At 44.8% G+C, this 11,364-nt stretch overlaps 1 protein-coding gene across 1 annotated transcript in view; it reads left to right on the plus strand.

Moving 5' to 3' along the window:
• Positions 1–10,994, plus strand: part of LAMB1 (laminin subunit beta 1) — a 46,644-nt gene extending 35,650 nt beyond the window's left edge. The window contains exons 25-33 of the mRNA XM_054203700.1: positions 1,175–1,359; positions 2,601–2,842; positions 4,852–5,055; positions 5,453–5,597; positions 6,360–6,567; positions 6,786–6,927; positions 8,230–8,406; positions 9,698–9,857; positions 10,680–10,994. Of these exons, the coding sequence (XP_054059675.1) occupies positions 1,175–1,359; positions 2,601–2,842; positions 4,852–5,055; positions 5,453–5,597; positions 6,360–6,567; positions 6,786–6,927; positions 8,230–8,406; positions 9,698–9,857; positions 10,680–10,816 (1,600 nt within the window). The 3' untranslated portion in view covers positions 10,817–10,994. The remainder of the gene's footprint in view (positions 1–1,174; positions 1,360–2,600; positions 2,843–4,851; positions 5,056–5,452; positions 5,598–6,359; positions 6,568–6,785; positions 6,928–8,229; positions 8,407–9,697; positions 9,858–10,679) is intronic.
• Positions 10,995–11,364: the final 370 nt, after the last annotated feature.

Genomic DNA, 11,364 nt, shown 5'->3' on the forward strand with positions numbered 1-11,364 from the left:
GTTTTGGTTTAGGGTTAAGCATACAAAGGATGGTAGTTTGTGCTTTTGGAGATGGAGCAGTTTAACATCGAGTAGGATTACGGATGCTTTCTAGCCCTGTGTGCAACTGCTTGAGCTTACTTGTGCATTGTGAAGGGGACTGCACAAAGCAAAGGGGTGAGGATTAAAGCACAAATGTCTCAATTAGGGATACGCTTGTGCCCCTGGAGCTCCCCCTCTCCAGCTGGAGAGCTGGGGGTTGCTGCTGCGTTTGGACTCTCTGTGTACTGAGAGAGGTCAGAGCAGCTGAGGAGCTGCTTTTCCCCATCATAAGTATATACGTATGTGTTCTTGCTCCTCTCCGGTGTATAGAAGTACTAAGCTTTGAAGGACTCCTGGAAAACAGCAGGCTGTTGGGCTATTGAGAGAGCTGTAAATTGATCACAGAGCTTAAGTACTGCCTGATTCTTTCAGAATGAGGAAACACTGGGATTGGCGAGATCACCATGGATAGGAATAGCTTCCCATGCCCACTTCTGTTCCGCAGCAGCATTGATGTGTAACATACACTTGCCTTTCCTTTTAGGGTTATCCCACTAGCTAAAGCCTGCTCTGTGGCTCACTGAGGCCATGCTGAAATGCTGAGGGTGGGAGGTTTTTCTTCATCGCTCTAGAGAAACGGCTGGTGAGGAAGGATCTTTACAGACGAACTAAAAGAATCCATTGTGTTAAAACTAAGGCTTCCCCCCCACTTCCTGAAGTTCAAATCTGTCCCATGAGCTCGTAGTAATCAAAACTGCTGTTGTAGCTGTGTGGGATGTGAAGCAAATTATGTATGGATCATAGTAGTCAACTCTGACCTATGCAGTTGCTATGGTACAAGAGCATTACACCAGCCCTCTGGAATCTGCCTCCAGTTAATCTTACACAAAGCAGCTGTTTTCTGAGCAATTTGGTGCTTTGAGTTTATAAACGTGCTGTAGATTAAAAAGTAGTTTTGTATGATAAAGGAAACAAAACAGTATTCTAGGTAGGCATGTTGTTACAAATCACTCACAGCTCCACCAAGGGAGGACAGGTCCTGCTGTGGGAGAAGCTGGGCACGGCTCTAACCACCACTCTGCACTGAAGTGAAGCACCGAGGCTTGCAACCCTTCCTCCTCCCCCTGTTGAGTCCTGTGCCTCTGTTTTACAGAAAGCTGACAGCAGATGTTACAGTTAAGATAGCTGACATAGAAGAAAACCTGTCAGCCTTAGCAGTGAAGAGCAATAGCACAGACGCTGACCTGAGCGTGCTGGAGGCAGATGCCAAAAGCCTAGACCGTGTCGTGAAAGAACTCGCAGAACAGCTAGAGTTCATCAAGATCTCTGATGTTCGGGGTAAGTGTCACAGGGAGGGGGAGAAAGCAGTGGGGTAGCTGAAGATTTAATTAGTGCATGGTTTTAAATACTGGGTTAATCTTCTAACCTGTAATAAAACAGTTCCTAGGAGGGCAGCTTCTTTCTGTGCATTAGCAGAGTTGCTGATGCAGCAGGAATTTTGTTTTGTCCCCTCAACCCCTCTCTCTTTCTCTCTCTGCACAGTGCAAAGCCAGCTCAAGTTCTTGGGGCACAGAGTTGTCTTAAAGGCTCTTGATTAATACGTTTTAGACAAGACACGACAAATGTGAAAGTGCGGCAGATTCCAAGATACACCTGGACATCTCACTTGCGCTCCCCAGTCTGTTAAATTGATGGCTTTGGTTGGAAAAAGTACCTGGGTCTTGGTGACTAAGAGCACACTGTAAGGGCTGAGTTCTTGCAGCCCTGCATGCCCATTGGCACATTGAAATGGGCCACAAATCAAAATTTGCAGGAGAAAGAGGAATGTCACCAAATTCTTTGGAAATTTTGAAAGCTGACTTCATTCCAACATGAAACAAAGGATTTTATTTTATTATTTTTTTAAATTTCCTGCTTTGCAGGAAGTCTGAGGTTGTTTCCAGTGGACATGGGATTGTGCAGGGCGAGGCAAGTAGGATGTAGAAGGGGAGAGTTCCCGACTTGCATCATTCTGCAGAGGAAAGCTGCCCCAAGGTGCAGAGTATGGCCACGCTGCGGGTTCCCTCACACCCGCTCAAGGCCGTTCCAGGAGTTGTCCCAAACTAGCACTTCTGTAAATCAACATCTTTCATCAAGCAGTTTTTTTCCTAGGAAGCGCTGACCAGTTTCCAAGCAGTGACTCCATAAGCCAGACATCCCAGGGCAAGCAACAAGAACTACTGGGATAAGTGAATCCTTAGAAAACAGGCTGTTGCCCTATAAACCTAAAAGGCTGATCTCCTTTTGTCCTCCGGGCAAGCAGAATTCAGTCACTGGGGTTAGAGAAAGGCTTAAATTAAAAATCCAGCAAACTCGACACACTGTCAACCAAGCAAAAATAATAAAAAAAACAACTTTTTTTCTTTTCCCCTACAACAGGCCAAATTCTGTCATCCTTGCAATGGCACTGAATATAGCTGCAAAGGCTAGCATTTTATTTAATTTGATAGTCATATCGCTCACCCTGATGTGTCATCTGCCAGCCTTCATACTTTGGGTTACTCAACAGATTTCTGAGCAGCTCCATCTGATTTCTGCAGGAGCCTTGGATAGTATCACCAAGTATTTCCAGATGTCCCTGGAGGCAGAGGAGAGGGTCAATGCCTCCACTGTTCACCCCGATAGCGCTGTGGAGCTGTCAGCACAAACGCGGCAGGAAGTAGAAGACTTAATCAATGAGAAGGAGGCCCAGTTCAAGGCTAAACAAGAGGAGCAGTCACGCCTTCTGGATGAACTCGCAGGCAAGCTGCAGAGCCTGGACCTCTCCGAAGTGGCTGAGAAGGTACGCGGCTGAGAATCGCTGGTATAAAACCTTCAGCAAAAATAACGTTGGGTTTGCGAGGCAGTGACAAGTGGGGAGGACCTGTATAGAGCTTGACAGTGTGAGATACAGTTTGTTCTTGAAAAGTGCACGTTTCTTGGATGACAGGGTATTTTGTGAGCTAGAACAGGGCTGTTTAAGCACTGGGCTCTGAGGCCTACTGGCTTTCAGGCACCAGCCTTTCGTGCTGGTCTCCCTCCGACCCTTCCCAGCCCTGACAAAGCACCTGTATTTTACTCGCCCTGGCTTTAACCCAAAGCCCTTTGCTGTGGACAAAGCTCCCGCGTGAAGAGAACTGTAGCAAGTCTGCTGGACTGAGAGCCATCCTCTTAAGCCTGTCCTCAGTTCATGCGCTTTCTTTCCTCTATGTTACTCTCTTCCTTCTCGCAGCTCCGTAGGGCACACACTGTGCCTGTGCGGTGCCCAGCCAGGCAGCGCTTCTGCTCGCACCGATGGGCTGCCCTCCTCGGCATCACCACGCTCCCGTCCTCGTGCTTGGGACAAAGCAGAATTTACAGGGAGCGGGAGTCAAAAGGGCATTTTCTCTGTTGAAGCTGCCTGCTCATCTGTAACTATGATCAAGGGTGGCTTTTTCTTGGGAGAGGGTGGGTGTTCCCCCGTGTTCGCTTTGAAGTCGGCCAGCTGCATTCAGAGAACAATCCTGCATGAAGGCAGGCTGCAGGGGACTGCTCATTAACTCCCCCGGGCAGGCCAGGCCTGTGTTAGAGGCAGAGTTCTTCACAGGCTGAATTGTCCCCTGTCCTTTACAACTACAGCTGTCCCTTCCCCGCTCCCCCAGCTCTCCTTTTTTCTTGGGAGGGAAGAAAGAGACATCTTTTTGTTTAGCTTCCCTTCCCCTACATTCCTGCTTAACTGTTCTTGAGGACTGAAAAATCTTGGGTAGATGTTTATCAAGGCCATAAACACCGAGTTGCTTGGAGGTGTAATCACAGGACACACACACAAAAAATCTTTTTGCTTTCTAGCTCCTGCTGGGTTCCATGCCAAACAGGTAAGAGGGACTCATTTACACTTCACAGGAGACAGCTGCAGCTAACTTGGCACAGCCCCTAGGTTTTCCCAAAGAGGTTTTTTGGCTGCAAAATCATTTGGCAAAAGTGGTGGGTTGGAAAGGGAGAACCTCACAAGAATGGGGTATTTTCCAGTTTTCCCGCTGGCTAAACCAACTCCTGAGTAATTTCATTGTCCAAACGATTGACCAAGTAGTGGATAATTCTCAGTACAATGTTGCTGGTTGAAATAGTTTTGCTTTTTAAAAAAAAAAAAAAGAAGTCAACCCTGAAATTTTCTGTGGGAACACATCCTTGACAAAATCCACAAATTGGAAAGTAGTTTGGAAAGATGAAATCAGAGCAAACATTTGATGGAAGGGAATGGAACAGCTTTTTAAGGGCAATGAAAAAAGTTTCCTGTTCCTTGGAGCATTTCAGTTTCTATTACACTTCTAGGGCATTAAAGCAAAGGAAAAGTTACTACTCTGCACCAAACACTTTCTTGTCTATAAAATAGTTTTTCCTTCAACAGTAGTGAAGGCTGATTGCAAACAAAAAGCATGCAGACGGTAGCAGCTTCCAGCTTTAAACCAGAGCTTAAAGGCAGCTTTGTAAACGGAAGATGATGTACAGGGAAAGCAGATGATGAAGGCAAGGCAAGGCTTCCCTTGTAACCTCCAGCTACTCCAGCATCAGGGAGCTGTGTAACCAGTTAAAGGCACGAAGGTGCACAGGGCACAGAAAAAAGATTAAAGTCATGCTGGTACAGACCTGCTGCAGGAACCACCTCCAGCTTGCAGCTCTGCTTCAGCGTCCTTCCCTGTGCCACTTGGGATGCTACTCCAAGGAGCAGAAACAACATCATGTTTCTGTCATCATGCAGCAGTGGCTGACTCCATCCCCCTCCGCAGCTCAGCAATGGCAATAAAGCTGTGCCTGTGTCCCGTCTCTCTGCAGACCTGTGGCACTCCTGCGGGAGCTTCTTGTGCCGAGTCTGAGTGCGGTGGCTTGAACTGCCGAACGGATGAAGGAGAGAAGAAGTGCGGAGGACCTGGCTGCGACGGGCTGGTGACCGTAGCTCACAACGCCTGGCAGAAAGCCATGGATTTTGACAGAGACATCCTCAGTGCGTTAGCAGAAGTTGAGCAACTCTCCAGAATGGTAATATGTCAAATAAATTGTTAGATATTAAAAAAAAAATAATAATAAAGTAAATCTTTTAGTTGTAACACAAGTTTAGACACTAATTCACAAAATATGTGCCTGGCTTACTTTAAAATACTTTTCTGTTGCGTAACTTCATCGTGCTTGTAAAGATCCTCAGAAAGGGCGCTTGCTAAAGCAAAGCTTCATGGAGAACTCTAAACATTACCCTGAGTTGTTTAAACTAGCATTGGTGGTATGGATCATGGCCAGCTTTTAAAAGTGTTCTGTGAGTTTTATGAGAAAAAGCATTTCTCACTACTATTACCTCTAACTCCAGATGAATTTTTGTTTTTAAACAGGCCTTAAAGCATAAGCAAATACACAATCAAGCCTTCCATTTTCCTCTCTTTAGGTTTCTGAGGCGAAACAGAGAGCTGATGAAGCAAAACAAAATGCACAAGCAGTTCTGCTCAAAACCAATGCTACAAAAGAACAAGTGGACAGAAGCAACGAAGATCTGAGAAATCTTATTAAGCAGATTAGAGACTTCCTAATGCGTAAAAACCTTGCATTTAAATTATATCTTAATTCTAAGTTTGTAAAAACTATCTTTGGCTCTGAATCATCTTCTAAGGGGTAATACAATAGTTATGTGTCCCCCCCCGCTGTCAGCCAGACTTAGTGCGTATGATGAAAGCTGGCAACAAGAGAAAACCAAGACAATAGGAAAGTGAGAGCAAACTGTGACACGTTGTTGTGTTCGGTTCAGTTGTGGCTGTTGTCCTGCTGTAGCTTGCCAAGTGTGTTCATAAGTTCTGACTGGAAAGACAGAGTGCTATTAAAGGGGAGGAAAGTCAGAAACAGTGAGTTTATCTCTGTAAGAAAGCAGGTAAAGGTTAAATGAGGGCCTTGTTCGCTAGCGAGCGGCAGCACGGCCAACCCATTCCTCCCCTGTTTGCACAAGGCCGAGTGTGCTGTTAGCACAAATAATTTATGTGCAGCTGTTGGCTTTGTTTCCTGTGGGCTCACGTCTCCCCTCCCCACCCTAGCCCCACCATGGTGTAGCTAATCACCAAGATCTTCAAATGGCTTCCAAGAGAGCAATGCCAGCAGGGCCTGTACGCCTGCTGGGCCTCTCCTGGGAGGGAAGTTTCACCTTAAGGAAGCAGTTTTAGCACCTTGATATTCTGTAAGTTGGGAGGAGGAACTTTCCCTATGATTTTCCTTCTTAAGGGAGCAGCTAGACAGGAGTTTGAGTACTGAGACTCAATAGGGGGAAGCTTTCACTCATATCTTTGTCATTTATGTCCACCTACTAGAAGACAGCGCTGACCTGGATAGCATCGAGGCAGTGGCTAATGAAGTGCTGAACATGGAGATGCCAAGCACTCCCCAGCAGCTGCAAGCCCTGACAGAAGATATTCGCGAGCGTGTAGAAAGCCTTTCTGATGTCGAGGTCATTCTGCAGCAGAGCGCCGGAGACATTGCCAGAGCAGAAATGCTACTGGAGGAAGCTAAAAAAGCAAGGTATGCAGCCCTGGTCTGCATTAGCTGCTTTCGGTCACCACCAGCTTGAATGAGACTTTCATTTCATTGTATCAGGAAACGCAGAGTTTAACTTTCCCCAATGTAGATACTCATTCCTTCACTAAGGGGCAAAACTGGCTCATTGCAGTGTATGATGACTACTTTTTCCAGTTCCAAAGTAAAAGCATTTTTAGCGTTAACATAGTTTTGCTCCACAGCAAAGGTGCAACAGATGTTAAAGTCACTGCAGACATGGTGAAAGCAGCACTGGAAGAAGCTGAAAAAGCTCAAAATGCAGCTGAAAAAGCCATCAAACAAGCTGACGAAGATATTAAAGGAACTCAAGACCTGCTGACCTCAGTGAGTTCTTTATGAGTATTTAAGATACAGAAACAGCACCAAGTCCAATACTTAGAAACTGATGTAAGCCTGTCTAGGGGAGGCTCTTGGGTACTGCAAATCACAGACTGCACTTAAGATGAATCTAAACCCATTCTTGCCTTCACATACACAACCTTAGAGTTAGTATGACAGATGCTAGGGGATCATTTGCTCTTCATAGAATCATAGGGTTGGAAGGGACCTCTGGAGATCATCTAGTCCAACCCCCTGCCAGAGCAGGGTCACCTAAAGCAGGTTGCACAGGAACGCGTCCAGGCGGGCTTTGAATGTCTCCAGAGATGGAGACTCCACCACCTCTCTGGGCAGCCTGTGCCAGGGCTCTGCCACCCTCAAAGTAAAGAAATTCCTCCTCATGTTTAGATGGAACTTCCTATGCTCAAATTTGTGCCCATTACCTCTTGTCCTGTTGCCGGGCACCGCTGAAAAGATCCTGGCCCCATCCTCCTGACACCCACCCTTTAAGTATTTATAAGTGCTGATAAGGTCCCCCATCAGCTGTCTTTTTTCCAGACTGAAGAGACCCAAATCCCTCAGTCTTTCTTCATAAGAGAGGTGTTCCGGTCCCCTGATCGTCTTGGTAGCCCTTTGCTGCACCCTCTCCAGAAAAAAAAAAAAAAAAAAAGAGGAAAAAAGGCTTTTCCCACTCCATACCCCGCAGCACTGACGTTAAGTGAACAGGATTGTGGCCTCTAGCACAGCAGGTGTGCCAGGATCCCTGGAAAGTCATACCTGTCGCCAGACTGGTAGTGTATTGGCACAGCCAGGATATCACTGTCATCCACCACTGCAGCACGAGATTAAAATAAACAAAGGCTGGATGGATTCAAGTGGTAATTGCTGTAGCCTGGCCAGATAACATATTTTCAGACTTCATCTCATAGCCCTCATGAGACAGTAGTGCTAGCTGTACCCATGAAGCTGGGCCAGCTGAGAAGATACACAGTTTCACAAGCCCATTATTAAATGATGGAGTCAAATGTCTGAAGTTTTGCCTGTGGATTAGGCAGCTCTTGCGTGTGTAATACAAAAGGTAATCTTTAACCATGTTCCTTAAGGCTTCTGCAGCCCCATACGCACCCCATCTTCAAGCAGCAGGCTTTTTCATCCTGATTGCAATTGGCCTTTTGTAACAAAATTAAAACACTGGGGTTTATATCAGATCTATGGACATGAACTAATTAGTTGATCAGAGTTTATCCAGAAAGCTTACTGTTATATTCAGTGTCTTTTGTAAATGTAACTGTTGTCCCTTTTTGTTAGATTGCATCTGAAAATGCAGCATCTGAAGAAACATTGAACAATGCCACCTTACGTCTGTTTGAGCTAGAGAGGAGCGTTGAAGACCTTAAGCAAAAGGCTGCTACAAATTCAGAGAATGTGAACAATATAGAAGAAAAAAGTACTACTGCAAAACAAAATGCTGAAGAAGTCAAAAAGGTGAGAAGCTCAGGAAGGATGTCAAGGGAAAGCCAATAAAACTCTCACCCCAGGTTTGGGTAAAGGAACGTTGGTGAATACACGTGAGCCATTTCATTTCTTGGTCAAGTGCCAGGGACAAAAAAACCCCACTTAATGCACTTAGCAAAGATAGCTGCTTTTTACTTACTTTGGTACTAGATACAGAGAGAAAGTAGTATTGGGAAGTTTTTGGGTTCTAAAACCTGTCATGCTGTCACAGTGTCAGCCTCAGATGTCACTGTCAGCCATAGATTTGTTTCTGTCCCTCAGCTTCACTGTCTGCCACAGGAGAACTGGTAATGTTTTCTTCCCTTTCCATAGGGTGTTTATGGCTCTATGACAATGACAGGTTGAGGACAAACAACCCAGAATTTGGCACGTACAGAATCCAGCAATGAGAAAAATTGTTAGCTCAATATAAAACCAGAGTAATTTCTAAATATCAGAGATGCAAAACCTGCTCTATGACCACATGGCGCTACTCCCAATGTCTGCTACACACCTTTGTAATAGCAAAAGAATGCTCATTAACAAAACAATTGACAAATCTGCCAAAGGAAGTTTTGTCACTCCGATCTGTTGTCTATAGTTAGCCCGTCAGTCTCCGGAGAGGTATTTTCTGCCAGGAGAGATCTATTATCCGTCAAATCAATTATTTCTGAACACTAAGTAGTATTTCAGGTGGCCATCAAGTAAACACAGGGGACTTTCAGTACTGCTACAGTGTCTTAACTTCCTTATTGGTTGAACTGGGTTAGGTCATAGGACATCTTAATCTTAACCTCAGAGAAAAGCACAGCTGAGAAACCAGCCTCGTGACTTCTCCAGCACCTTCACCTACGCATGCTGGGCAGCTGCTCTCGTTACTGGCAGAGTAACCAGGGTATTCCTCCCCAAATGCAAGCATTCAACCAGAAGCAGGGTCAATTCCTTACCTTTTGCAGCTTTCCGGCTGTACTAGGGGCCATGCTTCCACGAGTTACAGAACTATGTGACTGAATCCTGTGAACCCTTGCCAAGCGTTGGTACTGAAGCCATAAAACAGCCACAGGTCTGCAAAAGGGCAACTGATGAGTCTTCATCCCAACTCCTAGAGTCTGAATATTAAGTAGGAAATAACCCAATGCCGTTTCTGCTTTTGTTAACTACTGTGCTAACAGCATAGTCTCGCCTTACACCCGGAGTAGTAAAGACAGAGGGAGGAAATGCAAACCCCTACTGCAGTTTCTTTTGAGTGAGCTCCATCTTGTGCTTGAATCTGGAACAACAGGTCCTCAACACCGAGCTGAACGACAAGTACAAAACGGTGGAAGATCGCGTAGCCAAGACGACAGAAGAGTTGGCTGATGCTAGGAGGAAAGCCAGCATGTTGCAAGATGAAGCTAAAGCCTTGTTGGCTCAAGCAAACAGCAAACTCCAGCTGCTCAAAGGTAAAGCTGTTCTGAGGAGGTTAAGTTGTCATCTTAAGAGTATGAAGCAATGTCATGCTGTTAAACCGACCATGCATCAGCAGTAGGGAAAAAATGGAAGTTAATTGTTTGTTACTGAGGTTTCTTCTTAGGGACACAACGTAGTCTTTTGAATCAAAGATTTCTGTAAAAAAAGCGGAAACTTACAGTGAGACTCAAAACTTCTGGTATGGCACCTATCACTGCAGGGAGGGAGCACAGCTGCCATGGCTAGGACCACTCTTCAAGCCAGATCCCATCTTCAGACAATACTCCCCCCAACCCAAAAAGCTATTAAAACAAAAGGTAATCAGGATACCCGAGTTCCAGTTTACAGATTAATTTAACATTTCCCATTGCCAATTAAAAGTTGATTGAAACAGGAGGGGGCAGTCTGTCCGTAACTACCAGGGAGGGAGCTAAGGTTTCCTTCTGTTTTTGCCAGGCCAGGAACCCATCCTTCCCCTTAGCTGTTCCTGCACAGTTACAAAACTGGCTGAATGGTCTTGACCATAACAAGCCTCAACATTTCACTGTTCCATAAAAGCCACCGTACAGCAGAGAACGACAACTATTTTCAACATGAATCAAAGTATACTTTTGGATTTGCGCTTACGGAAAATTACTTCCTTGTTGCTTTATGTCACCAAAAAGGTGCCATTCCAGCCCTTTTTTTTATGTATATAATCAGATTCTCTTCTGCAATAAGTTTGAGTAGTAGTTTATCCGTAACAATAATGATTTACATTTTACTGCATTAAAATACCCCTAATTAACCTGGTTTTCCCCTTTCTTTGCTGACAGACTTGGAAAATACATATGAAAACAATCAAAGAGTTCTGGAAGATAAAGCCAAGCAGTTGGTGGAGCTGGAAGAGACAGTTCGCTCCCTCTTACAGACAATCAGCCAGAAGGTTGCTGTTTATAGCACTTGCTTATAAACGGGAGCAGGAAATGCTTGTGTTCAGGATGGATTTTACAAGTATTACACTAGTTCTTTTTGACATTACACTAAAGACCTGATAAAGCAAACAGGTTTTATATTGACTTTCAAGTCACAGAACCAAAGACAAGTAACTTTTTGATGTTGAAAATAAACAGTACTTTTGTATCACTGTATGTACCCAGTATGACTCATTAAGTCCCTTCCTATTTTTGGTAGCTGAAATAGTAAATCAATTAAACCTTTAGCAAGTCTTGGTTTTAAACTGGCTAGAGATCTAATAAAATCGTGGCTCCAACTATAGAATTCTAAATAAGGGCTCCAATTACTAAGAAATACGGAACGGTCACTCAGAACAAAACTGCAAGTGAACGAAGAAATCCCATCCTTGTGTGGTTCGCTAGCATTTACCCAGCAGTGCTCAAAAAGGATTATTTACTCTCTGCATGATACCCATTTAGGCTTAACACTACTTTCATGTCACTGATTATGAAACACTCCATATGTGAAGTGGAAGCAGAGGTCAGCACTGAAGGGGTGAGCATG

This window comes from Rissa tridactyla, chromosome 1, assembly GCF_028500815.1.
Source record: "Rissa tridactyla isolate bRisTri1 chromosome 1, bRisTri1.patW.cur.20221130, whole genome shotgun sequence".
NCBI lineage: Eukaryota > Metazoa > Chordata > Aves > Charadriiformes > Laridae > Rissa > Rissa tridactyla.